At 34.2% G+C, this 19,721-nt stretch overlaps 1 protein-coding gene across 1 annotated transcript in view; it reads left to right on the forward strand.

Moving 5' to 3' along the window:
* LOC105198748 (ATP-binding cassette sub-family D member) overlaps positions 1-14,793 on the forward strand; it is a 105,269-nt gene extending 90,476 nt beyond the window's left edge. The window contains exons 6-9 of the mRNA XM_039454681.1: positions 8,527-8,624; positions 10,934-11,160; positions 12,179-12,632; positions 14,379-14,793. Of these exons, the coding sequence (XP_039310615.1) occupies positions 8,527-8,624; positions 10,934-11,160; positions 12,179-12,632; positions 14,379-14,426 (827 nt within the window). The 3' untranslated portion in view covers positions 14,427-14,793. The remainder of the gene's footprint in view (positions 1-8,526; positions 8,625-10,933; positions 11,161-12,178; positions 12,633-14,378) is intronic.
* The last annotated feature ends 4,928 nt before the right edge of the window (positions 14,794-19,721 follow it).

Consider the following 19,721-nt stretch of genomic DNA (forward strand, 5'->3'; position numbering starts at 1 on the left):
TTTTTCAAAAATGTTACTAATATGAATTATTTCATTACAGGGATACATTAGGTGTCCGTTAAAAACATTGATATGTATTAAGTACTAGAGGAAAGGACACAACGCATATGTATTAGGGTGTGATAAAGAAACAATCAAAACAGTTGTAGCAATCTGATATTACTAAACATTTAGTTTTTTTGCAGTTGGCAACACAAGGTTTTCACGACACTCGACGCGCAAAAGGGGCGTGGTTTTCTAGTTCCGCACACACCATTCTTACTTCCACCATGAGTCGGAAAACCGGAGAGATCTGTCTCTGCGTTTCCACTGCCGGTTTATATATCTGAACGCGCGGTTGGATGCACCAATCCGCGCATTTGGTCGGCCAGGCCGGAGTGGCGTTGTAGAACGCCACAGACAATGCGCATGCTGCCACGTGATCGCGCCGAAAGGTTATGGTGTCCGTGCACATGGCTTCTGGCGGCGTTCGATGTTCGGGTGGACAGAGTAACACGTAGGCGCGCAGACGGTGGAGGGGCGTATTGTTATAAGATTCTTTTATGAAAACTGCGGTTTAATCGTAGAATAATACAAAATGGAAAGTAATCGTAACACACGCGTTAACAGCTCAAAAGCAACAACAACAACAACAACAAACATCAAATTCGTTTGCCGATGTCAAGGCGCTATCTTCCAATATCGCTCTTTTCATCAACCGATATCAGCCGTAATACTAGGCTGTCAGAAATGATGGGCGCAGCAATATCTATATGTTATTGTTTACATTTTATTTTTACGTTATTTTGATTATAACTTTTTTCTAAATGTTACATTTTGTAACAGAAAGTATAATTGTCTAATATTTTCATTGCGGCAACGTTGTGCAGCAATTGTGCTGCGCTCCGCCGACAGGCCAACAATTCAAAGATCAAACATAAAGAAAAGTTAATATCAAAGAAATAAATGATTGTTTGAATGCACAATTTTAACATTCCCCGGGCAGCATACAATGAGAAGTGACGATGAGCTTACTCGATCGCAATAAAAATCTCAACCGCTCAAGAAAAGCTGGTGCAACATTATTTTCATTATAAACATTTCAAAGTACAAGATTCAAGCTTTTGTTACGTCCAACCCCGAGAAAAGATAAATAGGATGTAGGCAAGGGAGGGAAAGACGTAACGGTCTGAGGTGGTGCCCAAATGGCGCCCATTAGACCAAGTGGCGCAACGGTGGCCGTCGACAATTCGGGATATATAGATCAATGGCCCATTATGATGAAAGTAGACATGAATATTGTTTGTTTTGTCTTTCGGGAGCTGCTCGGAGTCGCTCCGAATAAACCCAGCGATTTTGATAATGTTCTTTTAGACAGAAATTGTATAGAGGGCAATCGGGATAAAAACTTGGTTCTGTTTTATTACCTACCGTTAGAGTAGTTGAAAACCATTCAGGTCCACTCAGAGTTTCCCTGTAATGCTCCCTTGCGAAACGATGGTTTAACCCTTAAACACGTAAGTGGGTCTGAGAGACCCCATATGAAGTTTTGAACGCTTGCTATGTGAAGACGGAATAAGATAGGAGGTTCGGACCAAGACGTAAAAAAAGTTTGAAATCTCCTCTTTCGATTGATATGGTTGATCAACTTTTTTAGTCAACTAGAATTCAAACGGCACGGCAGCAAAGTTTTGTTAGGGTCAATGCGACCATTATAGTGTGTAAGTGAAACTTTTTTGTGAATATTTTACATAAAAAAGCTGGACAAAATACGTTCGAACAGGTCAGTTCGCGGATGTTATTCGCATATACTCTGTCTAAAGTTGGAATACTATAAAATGCTGTAGAAAAAGGAGTTTTTCCGAAATATATCATAAAACACATCAATTTTCAATTTTAGACACAATTTAATCAAAAATACCTCATATTCGCCTTGTTACATAAGTATATTTTTTAATAGAAATAATATAATTTTTTTTTGAAAGTATGAATCTTTAGCTTTAAAACGCCGTATTGTAAAGTTCTTTAAAGTTTTTTGTTGCAAAGAAATAATTTTTTTTGAAAGAAAATTTTTAGATGCCCAAAAATACCTTGTATTCTGCGTGTTACATAATTATACTTTTTAAAAGGAATGATTTTGTCAAATTTTATTTTGAAAGTGTGACTTTTCAGCTTTAAAACGCCGTATTTGAAAATCCTTAAACGTTTGTTGTTGCAAAAATATGATTTTTTGAAGGAAAAGTGGATTTTTAACCAATTTCTCATTTTTGCTCAATGGTTTTTCTTTTATCACAATAAATTATTTTTCGGCAACGCCGATTGTGCAGTCACACTCCTGAGATTTTGAACTTTTGTTAAAAAGAAATCGTAGAAAAATATTGATTGTAATTAAAGTTCTAGCTTCTCAAAGTTGAAAAAATCTCCCAGACCCGAAAATGTGTTTCCGTATTTTACACGATCGGTGTGTTTAAGGGTTAAGTCGGTTTCCATTCGGGTTACACAATAGACAACGCACGTTTTGGAAAACGTAACACGAAAATGCAAAACAAAATAAGTGGATATGACGAGGGAAAAGAGATTGACTTGATAAAACATACACAGCCCTGCAAATGAAAATTTTTCTCATAATTTTTATACAAATTGGAATATTTTTCAGAAATATTTAGAAAATTTACATTGTCTCTCAGAATTTTTTATACATGTAAATTTTGAAATTTCTTATCCTATAATTTCAAAAAAATACTTTTTAACTCCCTTTTAACTTAAAACTTAAAAAGATTTTATAATATTTCGTAAAAAATTATTAGAACAAAAAGTCTTTAGAAAAATCTTAGAATATTTTACAATTATCTAGTATATGTGAAAAATTCTGAGAAAAGATATAAACTTTCTAGTATTTCTGAAAAGTGTTCTAATTTGTATAAAAAATTTGAGGTAGTTATGAAATTATACAAATATTCTAAAAAATTATATGAAAAAGTCTGGGAAAAATTTTTACCAGGAAAATTATATTTGGCCATATTAGGTTATACTATCATGTTCTTTTTACAGCCGTCAAAGTACACCCGAATTCATTTCAGAGTTATTCAGAGCAATATTAGTAGTTCACTTCCTGTTCTACGATCCACTTCGGGAATTTTTCTATCTTAATCCAAAGATACACAAGTCTGCTTCGGTCTGCTCTGAATAGACCTAGGACAGACAAAACGAACAATATTATAGTGCATGCAAAACTCGGAAATTACGCCCCTTTCTCGCATCGTAGTACCGTTCAAACTACAGGCCTGCCAACTTCAAAAAACTAAATGTTTAGTGATATCAGGTTGCTACAACTGTTTTGATTGCATCTTTGTTGCACCCTACTACATGTGCGTTGTGTTCTTTTCTCTGGTACCTAATACATATCAATATGTCTTTAACGGGTACCTAATGTATTCCTATGATGAAATAATTCATATTAGTAAAATTCTTAAAAAATGATTTACAAAGTTTTCTGATACTTTTCTCAAAAGAATTATGTAATACCAAAGGTGATTACACTTATTAAAAAAAAACAGAATACTATCAATGCCTTCCCGATAAAGTATTACAATGTTTAGTACGAACTCGTACTATACCATATACGAGTTAGAAAAATAAATAAAAAACAATATGTTCAAAATGATAAAAAGAAAAAAAATGAAATAAAAAAAGTTATTTCCAGCAAAAAAAAACATAAATTGTAAATAAATTCTATTCTGTATTTTCTTTAACAGTTGTAATCACCTTTTATATTACATTATGGACACGCATTAATTTATACAAGATATTTATAATTTATTTTGACTGTAGCATGAAAATATATTAGAATTTCTTCCATATAAATAAAAGTTGTTTATTATTATACTTTACTATGTAACGCTGGTACTTTTCTGAGCGATTACGGGACTGCGTTCAGGATCGGTTGCTCGGATGTGCTCGGATGCCAGGGTTTTTCGGTAGTAATGAGAACTCCGTGTTGAATATAATAATATAAACGTAACAATATATTTATCAGATGTAATTGAAATACACAAGTGATACCAAGGCACCGGAATGCTCGGTTAAAAAGTAATCGGACTCGCGCAAAAATAAAAGAACGGACAAAATATAATTTGCGGCGTAACTTAATGTTTAAACAAAAGAACGGATTTGGATAACTAATAAAACGGACAGACTGGTATTATGCGCTATGCGCTCGGAGGTAGCAATCGGAGTTGCTCGGTTAAATAATAATCGGTTCCGCGCAAAATAAAAGAATGGACATAATATAATTCGCGGCGTAACTTAATACAAAAGAACGGATTCGGATAACTAAAGAAACGGACGGACTGGAATTATGCGCTGCGCTCGGAGGTAATAATCGGAGTCGCCGTAAAGCGGCTAACTTGACGTGCAGTTAAACGGGCCTTGATTGGCCCGCGCGACGGACGGTCGTGATCGCGGAATCGGCGGCGCGTGGTGCAGCGGACGGTTCCGCGATACGCGAGAGTTGTCGACGTTAGAGACTTAAGTGGTCTCACCCCGTGGGGTGTTGTCACCCCGTGGGGAGTAGGTTTACGGATTGAGCCAGAGGAAGGCGTCGAGTATTCCCGACGACGGTGTTGGTCCGTTCTCGAGAATCCCCGAGAACGGACTTGCAGGACGGACGGTTCCTATTGGCCGAGAATACCCAGCCGCGGAAACGACGAGTATTTCCGTCGCGGACGAAGAATGGAATCGGCCGAGTATTCCCAGCCGTTAGGATCGACGAGTATGCCCGTTCCCGAGGAAGTGCTTGAGAATACCCAAGCTAAGGAGCGCCGAGGATACCCGGCGCAGAAGCGGAGTAGGTGTGAGATCGGTGGCTCGGAGCTATCTGATTTCGGCTGCCCGCTACCGACTTATATAGCGGTCCGCGCGGTCGAACGTATCAATCAGCGCGCGCGGTTGGGCCGGCCGGAATAGGAACGCTTGCCGAACGCGGCGCGCGGCACGCACGGTAGCGCGTGATCGCGGCAAGCTTAGCTGAGCGCGTGCACGTGCTCGGTCTTACGCGTTGTGTTCGGCGTTTGGACCGGAGTGGCGGTGCGGCGGAGGGGCGTAACGTTACAACTATATAGTTTTATTCCTTTACTTATATCTTACATATCATGGTTGATATTGAACGGTACAAAGAGGAGATTGTAAAACTAACTCTGTTACAAAAATTAGTTATTTACTCAATGGAAACGAATGATGATTCATTGTGATCACAATATCATTTAAACAAAGGAAAGGAGAGATTAGATTAACGTTTGTTATAATTATATCATAAAGAAAAGAAGGAATTAAATGTTTCTATTCTTACAATTATATTGTTTAACAAAAGGAAAAAAACAGATTAAACTAACGCTTCTATTGTTATAATTATATCATTTAATATGATAATTACAGTGTTTAATACTATTAGTTTTACAGTGGGTAATGCTACAAGGGTAAGTCAAAAATTATCCGCACTTTTGCTATAACACGTTTTTAAGTTTGTGATACTGCGTTCCGGGCAGGTAGGCTTTAAGTTGGCACTACTGGGTTGCCTTAATCAAAGCTGAACCTTAATCGCGTCAGTTTGTTTTAAGCTATAAGCATGTAGATATGTCTGCGTCACTAGAAGTTTGCACCAAAAAGGAAACAGAAAGCTGTGATACGATTAATTTAGTCAGAAAAAGTGAAAGGTGCTGAAATTCATCGGAGGCTTTCAACACATTAAGGAGACAGTGTTTTATCACGCAGAAGTATATGAATGGATCAAAAAATTTAAAAGTGGACGCATAAGTGTGACACACGAAGAGGGAGCAGGACGCCCGTCAACTTCCACTACCAACAAAAAGGTTCAGCAAGATCAAAAGTTGATACTGGTAAATCGGCATATTGTTATAAAAGGCTCCGATGAATTCTAGCACCTTTCACGTCTTCCGACCAAAGAAATCGTATTACAGCTCTTTGTTCCTCCTTGATGCAAACTTTTAGCGGAGCAGTCATATTTACACGCTCATAACAGTAAGCAATTTGACGCGATCAAGGTTCAGCTTTAATTATGGGACTCCAGTAGTACCAACTTAAAACCTACCTGCCCAAAACGCAGAGTGACAAATTTAAAAACGTGTTCTAGCAAAAGTGCGGATAATTTTTTATTTACCCTAGTATTTTTTTATAATATTAATTGCTCGTGTTACAATTCTAATTGTCCTTAAGTGTATTTATGTGCGTGTGTTTATGTCAAAATTTCGTTTAGAACGGCGGAGTTGGGGCGAAAGTGGTTTAGGAATATTAATTTCGGGACTAGATAATTGGGATATGTATGGGGAAGGTACACGGAAATTGGTGCATCTCGAGAGGAGAATGAGGAAGAAAGACACGAACTGCTTCAAGATCAAACTCATCGAGTCCGATCAAAAACGGGCCAGGAGAAAGAGGGGCGGAGGATAATGGGAGCACTGACAATATAGATTCTAAGGATTAGAGAGGACCAGAGGCAAAATAGCAACGGGGAAGTGGTGGGAGTTCGTCTGAAAATTCTATTTTGGGAGCGGAAAAAGGAGAGGGGATCCTCGTCCTCGAGATCATACAACCCGAGGACTGGGGGATCTAAAGAAAGTTCTTCCTCCAAATCGTGGAGCCGGAGATGTAAGAAAAGGAAGAGAGAGGGAAATGGGGAAGTCAGAAAAGATTCTATACGTAGCTTGACTAAATACTGAGTCCGGTGAATTAGCACGAGGTTCGAGGGAGGATAGAAATTCTTCGTCAAGAACAACCGGCGAATATGAGGGAAGTGAGTAAATCGCGTCGACTTCCGTGGTAAGAGCTTCAATTCTTTCTACAATAGATTTATGTAACGTTTTACGGATTCTCCTGTTCTTATGGTTTCGGCGACGCTTTACGGCTGCTTGGGACTTATTTTTGTGCACTGTAAGGACTTTTGGGTTATCCATTAAAATAAAAAATGACTCTGTTTCTCTCTGGTTTTGCGAAAGATTGAATTAAACATAAAAGGTTCTATCAGATCAAATCGAACGGAGTTTGATTAAATCCCGAAAAAGAAGTAAATTGAAATAAAAGATTCTTTCGAATTAACTCGAACAAAGCTCGACTGAATCTAGAGAATTAAAGAGATTGAAGTAAAAGATTGTTTCGGATTAAATCGAACAGAGTTCAAGTAAATTCAGAGAAATGAAGAGATTGAGATAAAAGATTCTTTTGGATTAACTCGAACAGAATTTGATTTAATCTAGAGAAAGGTGAAAGATTGTGGGAAAAGAGAGAGAGAGAAAGAGTTGAGAAGGGAAGGGTAATGAATTTATAAAGTATATATATTTATACCAAAGTCGTTCGCAAGAGAGAGAAAAGGTGGTCAGAAAACGAGAACAAAAATAAGAAATAAACGGGTAATTTGGAACTTACTACTTGGTGGTTGTAGTGTTGGTGTTGATGGTGTTGGTGCAGACAATGCAAAACTCTCGGAACCACCTATAAACTGAGCTGTACTCAGCGGGAGACGGATGGTCCGGTCAAGGACATTCCGCGTGTGATACATAACAATCGGCAGACTCCAAGTAGGCCCGTTTCAAACAATGCCACTTTCCAATCAAAAATTTACGGCTCAAACAAGTTTAAAATCCGCGGATTCAAAGTCACAAAACTTGGACATATAAGATGTCACGGAACTGTGAATCGAATTGAACATTAAGACTGCGTGTTCCGCTAAAACTCACCTATTTATACCGTTTTTGTCTATTTTTTTTTTGTTCTATGAAGGGCCGTGTACACCAATTATTATACGCCCACATCCAATATTCGGTTTTACGATTGTTTTATATTCCTCGGTAATCATCCCGAGAAACCGGCCAGTTTGACAATGAACTCTGGAAAAACATTACATGCCAAAATTTTAATCAATTTATTGCTATGTGAGCTCCGGGTATTTGGAAACCGAAAGGGCTGCATACTTGCATCTTCCAGCTCCCTGATTTTACTACTTTTGGTGTTTCCGGCGTTGAGCAACGGTGTCATCTCAAACCCCCATAATTGATGAATTAATGGTTTCTTAATTTGTGACATCTTATCATTGCTGTATGTATCACCCTATTCTTGGAAATGGGGTGAGATTATAATATTAAGTGAATCATCGTTGCTTGGCCCTGTTTATTAATACATCCACTGTTCATGAAGGAAAAGAATCGTTACTTCGCAGGACGTAACACTTTAATTCAATTCCTAGTGATGGTTTGTAGCATGTCAGGTTCATCTGCAAAATTGTTTTAAATATGACCAAAAACCTTTTTTGGAACATTTGATCAATTTCTCAATTTTCTGAAAAACCTAACGTGATAGCAAAATTTTTCTTCTAAATTCGGATTTAGTGACTAGAAATATATAATAAAAATCTATAAGAAATTATATATAAGGAATTATAACTTCCATGTTACATGTTCAGTGTTGACCTGTGTAATTTAATACTTCTCATTTATTATTTTATTACGAAGCAGTTATAGTAACTTTATCATTTGTCAGGAATTGTTCGCGAAAGTACGGATGGCAGTATAAGTCTAATCAACGTGCCGATAGTCACGCCAAATTGCGAAGTAATTGTACCCAACTTAACAGTCCGCGTAAGTAATTTATTATCATGAATATTTTATACACGTTCAAAATTATTGCATTCTAACATTCAATTTTCAAGCAGAACTTGCTACGTTTATTATATAATCACTGCAAGAGGTTACATATACAAATTTGAAATTTAATAACATACTTTTATATGTAATACAATTATATAGAGGGAGAAAAGGGGTAGTGGAATGTTCGTTTTTCTTAATAACTTAATAAGTGTTAATACGACACAATTCTTCTCAACACTAGTTTGTTAGCTATAGAGTTCTACCAGTAACCCAGTAAGTAGTTCATCAGGTATATAGAGAACGGACATAATTTACAATTTATTGAAGAGGGAAAATATGTTTGTGAAATACTAGAAAGTCATGGAATAGAACAACTAATGTCATAAAAGGCACCTTTAATTATAAAAAGTCACAAATTAATTATTTTTTGTAAATCTTATACATGCAAAAGTACCACAAAACAAGGTTTTATAAATATTTTATAAAATATGTTTTATTTGAAAAAAATTATTTTTGATATTTTTTCTTAAAAAATAACTTTTTAAAATAATTTCTTTGTTGTTAATAAGCATTATGTAACATTCATTACGAGATTGTAAAATCGCAAAAGCGTTCTTATTGTGCGATCTAATGGATCGTCTCATGATCCCTCTCACTATTTAATATGACTTTATATGTCGAATCCATACACATATTACAACAAAAATTCAATTCAATTTCATTAGTTGAAGCCACATTCAAGATCTTTAAGTTAAACTGAAGTTAAAAAATTAACATCTAATATATTTTTCAAAATTGCGTAGAGAATATTATCTATAAAAATCGCTGTTATCAGCAAAACTGAAATTTAGCTTTTATAGTGAAAACTAGTGATCAGTCAGGACGGGATCCGATAGCGAACGAGGCGATAGCCCACCAACCAATCATCTTGACTTATCTAACCCAACCAACGGAAAAAATTTAGGCATTGGCTGCTGTGAGTGGTGGTGTGCTATCGGTCCCATGCTGGAATCCGCCCAATCAGTCATTATGTTATAGTGTTTAAATAGAATGTTACGAAGTAATTTTCACGGTTGCTCATAGAATTCTAAACAATTTATACTAGATATCATGGTATCTCACTACTTTACACGTATCTCACAATTCCGTTTTTCTTCTACTATTATACATTATTTTTATTCTATTTTTATAATATTTCTATTATCTTTTATTTATATTTTATTACTACTTCTTCATTATATCCAAATAAATGTAATGATACACATCCATTCTTATATTTTGCAAACACACGTGCGTGTGTGTATTTGTGTGTGCGTGTGCGTGCGTGCGTGCGTCGTGCGTGCGCACGCGCGCGCGTGTGTGTGTATATACAGGATGTCCCAAAAGTTTGGCAACGGTCAAATATCTCGAAAATTAAGCATTTTAGGAAAAAATGTTTTAGACAAAAATTATAGTGTTTTAAAAGATCTATTTACTGATCTTATCAGTTTGACCTTGGATGGCATCGTCAAGGTCAGATCGAAATCACATTAACTTTTTTAAATAAAACACCTTATTTTTGATTTCAGAATCTAGCTGGTATCACCTTTCCAAAATACTATTTACAAAAAAGTTTATTTTTGTTGAGTACTTTTCAAATTGTGAGGCTTGAAAGCTACGGTGTACTGTAACTTTTAAGCGTCACAACTCGGAATGTACATAACAAAAATAAACTTTCTTGTATTGTTTTGAAAAAGTCTCAAAATAAGCTATAAGAATATGCAATAAAAAATACAATATTAGAGTATTGGTAGTTCCTTAATTAAAGGGTATTGGTACTTCTCTAACAATCTATATTTTTTATTGCATATTCTTGTAGTTTATTTCGAGACTTTTCCAAAACATTACAACAAAGTTTATTTTTGTTAAGTACTTTCCGAGTTGTGATGCTTAAAAGTTACAGTACACCGTAGCTTTCAAACCTCACAACTCAAAAAGTACTCAACAAAAATAAACTTTCTTGTAGTGTATTAAAAAGGTCTCGAGATAAGCTACAAGAATATGTAATAAAAAGTTGGCAGTCCCATTTAAAAAATTGAAGGTGCTTTTCACGTGACCTTCAAGCAACTATTCAAGGTCAAATTAATGACACCATCTTATGTCCCCCTTAAAACCATGCAACTTTTGTCTAAAACATTTTTCTGTAAAACTTACATTTCCCGAGATATTTAGGTGTCCCAACCTTTTTGGGACACCCTGTATATAATATATTGATACAATTATTTATTTTACATTTATATGTATTTATTTATAATTCACAGATAAAACCGGGTGACCATCTTTTAATTACTGGACCCAATGGTTGCGGTAAGAGCTCTCTTTTCCGTATTATTTCTGGACTTTGGCCCGTTTATGATGGAACCCTCATCAGACCAGCCGAAAGAAATTCTTCCGAACATAGCAGACCTGCCCTATTTTATATCCCACAGAAACCATACATGACAGTGGGTTGCCTTCGAGATCAAATCATCTATCCAGCACATTCTAGGTTCATATGCATTTTATGTCTATTACATTAAAAACAAAGTCGAAACTTCGAGATTATAAGTAAATTATTATGTATAAATAAATTATAATATATACGACTGCTATTTAAGTGTAAGCATGTTTGAAATTTTCTTATAATTTATGAAAAATTAATTATACACTGTTAAAAATTAACAGCAAAATTTAATATAATGTAACAGAAGCAAAGAACCCTGCACATTTTATATGAAGAGAGAAACGATCTTTTTCAAATTGGCAAAATTTTTTTTATTGTTATACTCGACGAGACGAACACACAGTCCATTCGCGCAAAGACACTCGTTCACGCAACACAAAAGAAAAGACACTTTTTTACAAAAGAAACTCTAACTTTAATCATAGAACTTTGTACAATCAAATCGTGGCGGAATTATTCAAAATATCTCTTGACAGCTCTCCAAACAGAACAAAAGCCGGCCGCGCTTTTTCTGATTGATTGATCTTCCCTCTCAAGCTCGACCGAACCCGCACAACAATATGTAGTTGTTTTTAGAATGCTGTTTAAAAATTTCATTAAGTATGACCTCAAAATGACTCAACTTTTTGTTTACAAAGTCTTAAATGGTTCAAATTTGTGTTTTTTACACTGATAAAAATTTTTTTCATAATTTTTGTGCAAATTGGAATATTTTTTTAGAAATACTCAGAAATAATCAGAAAGTCTACATCTTTTCTCACAATTATTAAAATAATCAAGGGGCCCCGGACTTGTTATACACCCTGTATATGCATATTAATTATAGTCAATGCTGCTTGTAAACAATAATTCGTGCGCTCCTGGCAATGATCTCCACTAGGTGTTATTTTTTTTACGCGCTTACATTGGCGATAAGCCGGGCAATTCGACTTTTTGTGTAAATTGCATTGTGGTAGTAATGATCAGACATTCTATAAATTTTATAATATGTTTCGAAGGTAACGTCCGATTTTTTATTGAAATATGAATAGAAAAGGTATATATTGCATTTATGTTATTGCAGATCGGAGAATTGCTTGGATAAAAAACTGCTACAATTGTTGGATGATGTGGATCTGCGAGGTATCGTGGATCGAGAACCAGAAGGTTTTGATGCTCTCGGTGACTGGGACTCTACTTTATCGGGTGGCGAGAAACAACGGCTTGCAATGACTCGTCTTTTGTATCATGCTCCACAATATGCTCTTTTGGACGAATGTACAAGTGCTGTCAGCCTCGAAGCTGAAGGAATAATGTACGAAACCGCGAAGAAGAAAGGAATCACTTTATTGACAATCACTCATCGTGTGGCGTCGCTCGCTAAATACCATAAGTTATTATTGAAATTCGATGGAGAAGGAGGCTGGACTTTCGGTCCACTGGACATGAATGAGTTACCGATATTACCAAATCGGGAAACTATTGAGAAAGATGCGACACGAGAGAAAACAAAGATTAACCACTATCACATGTTGCAGGTATGTTAAATATTTTATAAATGGTATTTTCTTCATCTTAACAAAGTACAATGGAATCACATTACTTTTCATTCATTTTTTAATACACAAGATTTATTTATAAATATTAAAATTAAAAATAGCATTGTCATTTAAAAATAATAAGTAAGCCACACAATTTAAGTAACAATAATTTATTGTTTAAAAATATTTTCTTATAATACTAATCAATATTGTGGAAAAGTTAAAAAAATTATGCTGATTCTTCAAATGTAATAACAAGCGACACATTTGTTACATTTTTTCACTAAAAACTCTGGTAAAACTCTAGTAAAATTTTTCTACTTAAAGAGAATTATTTAAGCCATAAACATTTTATTTTTAACAAAAACGGTACAGTAAAACTTTTTTACGAAAATAATACAACAAAACGTTTTTTCCAAAATATTTTTTACATTTTATTCCGTAAATATAATTTATTCAAATACTTATATTTTGTTTGCAATTAACTTACTTAAAACTTTTCCACAACACTCATTGCTATTTTATAAATTTATTTAAAAAAGGCTATACATTTAAAAGATTTTTTTTTAATTCAGAAATGTCTATATACTAATCAATTTATAAACTTGTTCTTAAAGATTAAGTTTTTTATATTATTTGGAAAAAACAAAAAAAAACCTTAACCTTGAGCTAACACTATATTGAATTCGATGTTTTGCCACACATGGGTGTACATCATTCGACCATTTTCAACTGATTGTGAGTATATCTCGGTACCTAATGCATAAAATTGGATCAATTTTTTCTTCAATCGATAGAAATCAGGCCAAGAAGAAAAACTAAATAGGTACGAAAATCGAGAAGTTGAATATACAGTGAAGCCTCACCGAAATAATAGAGCTAAAATTGTTCGGATAAGGTAATTTTCGAATAATAGAATAAACACATTTTTATATTAAATTTTTTATATTAAATTTTATTCAATTATTTATTCAAACAAATACACATAAATTTTGAACAAAAAAAAATTTTATACAATATATTTAAAAAAAAATTAAATTTTTTATGTGAAGAAAACAAAATTAATTTCACAATATATTATAACATTCGGACAGTAAAACGTTCGGATATTAAGTATTCGGATACTGGAATTTCGGATGTTAAAGTATTTGAATGGAACTTTGGATATGGAAGGCTCTACTGTATTTGAAATATTTAAAAGAGAAGGAGCAAATGATTTAAGAATGTCAAGCATTTTTGTAAAATACTGTGGGTGTACGACACTCACAATCAGTGTGTCAGCTGAAGGTTAAGAATATTTGTATTCTCAGAATTTTTTTAATTTTAATATTTTTTTAAAAAACCATAGTCTATACGTAAAAACTTCATTATATCAGAATTTCTCCAATTAGCTTATATTTTCCATTAACCTATTAAAACCCATGACCAAATCAACAAAAATAGCCAAAAAATAACAATTGGATATAGAACTGGAGCATGAAAAAAACATTATTGATATAAAAAGCACGTTGCAAAAATCAATTCTGCAATTAATTGTTATAAACAAATTATTAAAAACTGAATATAAAGAAAAATTGATTGCGCCAATTGATTAAGGAAAAAACTACAAAAGAAACATAATGACTCTTTCTTAAATTATATTTTATGCAAAAAAATAAATATTATATAATTACTATGTAAATATTATATAATTGCATTTTTTCTTATATTACTATTTTTATTTATTTGTAATATCTTTTTTAGGAGCTGAGCGATATACATCCTGAAAATACCTATGTGGGAATCAGTTGAAAAAATAGTCTATGGAATTTTATATTACAAATGAGTAAAGGAAAATATATGATATAATATACAAGATATGAGTATAACTATGAAAAAAATATACAAGATATATATCTATCTATCTATCTTTTTACATATATAAATCGTATTCTATTTTCTATATCATTAATAAAATATTGATATAAATAAAAAATGATAGTTAAATTATTATGGTGTGTGGATACATGTAAATGTACATATATTTCTAGAATTGTGCATTGTAAAAATATGTTTTCCTATTTTTAGACTGGTTGAAGATGCGATATATCACATTTATACAAAATATACATCTTAATTGTAAAAGAAAAACTTATTGAAATAAAATTTTATTCTTTTAGTTTTAAAAGTTATTCTGTTTCTACAATGGAAACAAATGATTTTAAATTGTAAATAAAAAGCTTAAAACATAAAATATTGTCGGCATCTGGAATCCTGGGCCTTAGAAAAAATCGGAGTGCATCCACCCTTTTATTTTAGATATGTTGATGACGTGGTGATGGCAGTTCCGGGAAATCTGATTGACCTTACGTTAAACACGTTTAATTCGTTTCACCCCAGAATGCAGTTTACATTGGAAATAGGGGAGAGATAGATTTTTTGGACATCACCATTATTAAGAATGAGGGTTCTCTAATTTTTGATTGGTATCACAAGCCTACGTTCTCGGGAAGATACTTAAATTTTTTATCAGGTCACCCCTTGTCTCAAAAAAGAGGAACAATTATGGGAATGGTTGACAGAGCGTTTTTACTATCTGACCCTAAATTCCACAGTAAGAATATTGAGCTTATTGTAAACACACTCCTAACCAATGATTATCCTGTAGAATTTATTTTCGAGACAATAAACAGCCGCCTTAAATCGCTTATTAATAAAAAGACAATTAATCAGATAGACGAGAACACAGATATTGACACAAACAATAGAGCACCATGGTTTTTACTGCCATATATTCCTTCAATTTCCGAGAAATTTAAGACTATTACCAAGAAACTTAATGTAAAATTGTCTTTTTTCAGTCTTAATAAATTGAGCAGATTTATTAAAGTGCAGAAAGATGTTCTCCCAAACAACCATAAGAAAAATGTAGTTTACAAGATTATGTGTAAGAATTGCGATGCTTCATACGTAAGACAAACGGGCCGAAAATTGAAAACAAGAATCACTGAACATCGTAACCATAATAAATGGAATACGAACAGTCACTCCGTAATCACCGAAGACAGATTGAATTTTAACCATGACTTTGATTGGGAGAACATAAAAATCCTAAACAATGAGCGGTTTTTGGGCAGGCGACTAACATCAGAAATGCTACACATACAATCACAGAATAATAGCCTTAATTTGCAAATAGATACTGATTGTTTACATTATGCATATCTCTCATTACTTAACAAATTGTAACAGAGTCAATAATTTATAATATCAGACTCTCGTTATTTAATTAATTTTAAGCATTATGACAAGCTGTGAACGACTCTTCTATTTTCTCATATTTTCTTGTATTTTCTTATAGACCGTATTTATGTATTTATTTTGATCTATGTACCCCCGACTGCGTGTCTTTGCGTGCGAATCTGAAACAAGACTTTGAAACTGAACACACAGTCAGTATACAGTAAAATATATACTATACAGATAAAGTAAAATTATTACTTTAAATTTAAAGTAAACTATTATAAACTTAAGTGATTATTCAATTATAATACTTGAATATTCAACGTTATCGTTACATGAATAAAAAAAATAAAAATGAAAATAATTTAATTCTGATTAAATTCGAAGAAGTATATAAAATTACATGAATAAATAGGCACTAAGATCTAGCTGCGACCGAAGAAGGCTTTCTTATTATCATTGTGAATTTAAGTTAAATTGTGTACCTTGGAATGTATGTCACTGTTTCTTGCTAGCATGTTCATAAATTGTTCTTGCACATCATTCTGCAATCTCTAATTTTGTCCTAGGCTGTTCAATTTTAGGTTTACCAAGACGTTTCAACCGAATATTTGCACGTCTTAAGGAAACAACAGTATGATATAACATTCGGGAAGTGGGAGTTAAACTTCTAGTTCGAGTAATTTGTTGCAAATTGGGTTTTCGTGATACTTTCTTTTTTTTTAAATATTCCAAAGTGCTTCTCCATTCTGTCCATCTTCTTTTCTAATCTTTTTTCAATTTCAATCATATTTTTCTTTTGTTCCTTATTATTTTTTTCTAATCCTTCTTTAATTTTATTTATATTTTCCATTTGTTATTGATTGCTTTGCTGTATTGCTTTTTGTTGCTATATTAATTGTTCACTGTTATGCTGCACTTGTTTTATCTGAGCCATATCCATAAGGTCAGATTGTGGATTGTCAATACGTTGATCGCTTTCTTCCGAAACGTGCAATGTTTGTTGCTCATTATCAACTATAATATCACTATTATCGGGATTACAAACAGGAATTGCTGAATCTATTAATATACGACGATGTGAAGAACATCTATAATCTTGTTCGCAAAAATGTCTGTAGCAGACTGTATATTTAGATAATTCTTGTGCACACATATTTTTTAAAAAATCCAAATTTAAATTATTTATCCATTGTTCACATCTCAATGGATTTTTTGAAAATTGATGACGCGGTGCTTTATTACCTGATTTGCAACCTGGCACGCAACACGTTCTAACTATTTTTTAAACTTTAAATAATAACAATATCTCTCACCGCAATTTTACTGTTACTATCAGTTATTATTATTCACAGAGCAGTTGTTATTAATCAAATTGTTACCATGGATTTCTGGCTACATAGTTCGTACTTTTGAGTTGGTGGTATAATAGATGGCGCCAAAATACTATACAAAAATCTCCCATAAGAGTTGGCGGACCCTAAGCCGGTCGTGCTCCTTTGTCTGATCGATTGACCTTCCTTCGGCCAGCTTTTTAAGCTCGCTCGAATGGGCACAACACTGCTCCCCTTTTTAAAAGTTGTCGTCCAGATTTTCTCTTAAATGACCAGACTTCTAGTCGTCTCCAGAACTCATCTGACAATGAGTGTTACTACTCTCCTTCTTGAGCTGCTGCCACAAGATTCCGAGTCTCTCTTCCTTGGGCCCAAACGACAGTACTGGAATTCATATTTATCGAAGAAATCCTCCTCTCTCGAAGAACAGCTTCTTCAGAGAAATTCTTTCAAAAAAATTCTTTTGAGGAATCTTCTTTCTTCAAAAACTTTGAACAAGATGGGGGTATCTACCAGGAACCTAACCCAACGTCTCAAAAGACTCACCAAGCTCTTGCCTCAGCATTTGCCCTCAGTCCCACGAGGAAAATCATAGCTCAAAAACCCGAGGCGATGCAGTCTTCTTTAGAAAGTCGAAGAAATCAAACTCCGCAAAAGATGAAATTTTTCTCGTACCAAAGATGTCACAAACGAATTTTTAACTGAAACAAATTAAAATCCGACGAATACCAATGTCAAACGCATAACCCCGCAAGAGAAAAAATCTTTTAGTTAAGAATTCTTGTTGCCTGCATCCCAAACAAAATTTTAAGATAAAATTTTTACACAAAAGACTCTAATCTGACGATCTCTACTCTACCCTGGGCTCCTGCCTTAAGTTACCGAGCGTCGTGCAATCCAGAAGAAAAAAAAATGGATCGGAGTTCACTCTCAACGCGTGACAAAAGAACGATCTTTAAAATTCATCTCCAAAGGTGAAGATTTCTAGAGAAGCTCGACGACCTCTACCCTGGGCCATTGTCACGAGTTACTAAGCGTCGCCAGCGTCACTCCCAAATAGCACCATTGTGGAAGAAAAAAAATTTAGACTTTCTTCTGCTCCATCCCCAGCCACGGATAACCGAGCGTTGTCCTCGGCGATTCAAACCAAAATGATGACCTCCTCTTCCACCTTGGGCTCCTGCCACAAGTTACCAAGCGTCGTTCGCGTCTGCAATCATAATCCACTCGACGACCTCTTGCTTTACCCTGGCCTCCTACCACAGGTTACCGAGCGTCGCACAATGATCTGAAACGCCCGAAAAGCTGGCCAAAAGTCGAAAAAGATTCGAATATGATTGAAATTCTGTGTATAAAGGTTTTTGGGGTCGCTGAATTTGAAAATGAGGGTAAAAGTAAAAAATTCAAAAGGGCGGATCTAAAATGGCCGACTTATTTAATAAAAAGTTATTAGATATTAATGTAAATTTGTATATAAGGATTTTTGTGATTATAAATATAGGATTAACAAATTCAAAACAGTTTTCACCATAACAACGCAACAGCTTCTATTTTCGAACATTGCAAAAAGTTGTATTTAAAAAACAAAATTTTTAAAGACTCGGTAATATTAAAATACAACGTATTGAAATCAATCAAAAAGTCAAAAAATCAAGTTTAAAATGTCGCCATAAATTGAATAAAACTAAAATAAAATAAATTAAATAAAACTGAAATAAATTAAATAAAACAGTGTATAATAAATATGACAAATACAGCGATACAGAACTAATCGATTTTTCATTGTCAATAGTATAAGCGAAACTGAGTCAAAATGTATTTAAAAAGTTCCAAGTACATACAATTTAAAAAATTAGTCCGAATCATTGTCTGAGGCAGAATCACAATTTTCAGCAATATCAAGGATGCATTGATTTGTAGAACCATCTGGAGGCAATAAAAGTTGTAAGGCCTCCAATGACAAACTTTTTCCTTGCTTGGGCTGCATATTGCTCAAGTTCGTAATAAATGAATCTGAAGATACTAGGAGCCGGTGAAAAACATCTTTTCCCTGGAACATTTTCGAGAAAAACCTTCCCGAAAGTTTTTGATGTCTTTGTTCCGGGATTGTTGCGCATTTTCAGATAGTTGCCTTATTGGCAACGGGCCCCACTCTATAATTTGATGTCCGTGAATCAATATTTTGTGTATAGCCGTGGGCATGTAGTACCACGGATAAAGTTCTACAAATTTTTTTGCGATTCCTAAACAATACTCCTTAAACTTTTCCACGTTCACAGGGAAACCACTCGCTATAACTTGCAAGATAACGTGACATTGCCTCATCAACGTTTCGTCCACTCCAAGAATTTGAGCACACAACGATTCATCTTCAAAAAAGCGCCGAGCGGTGTTGCCGTCATTAGTATTACCGAATCCTTGTTTTGGAAAGTCAATTTTAAGATCCAGCATGTCCTTAAATCCTTTCTGGATCGCTTTTTTACGATCTGCTATTGTTTTTTCTCATCTTCTGTACGCGCTTGCCACTTTT

The sequence above is a fragment of the Solenopsis invicta genome, chromosome 10, assembly GCF_016802725.1.
Source record: "Solenopsis invicta isolate M01_SB chromosome 10, UNIL_Sinv_3.0, whole genome shotgun sequence".
In the NCBI taxonomy this organism is placed as follows: domain Eukaryota; kingdom Metazoa; phylum Arthropoda; class Insecta; order Hymenoptera; family Formicidae; genus Solenopsis; species Solenopsis invicta.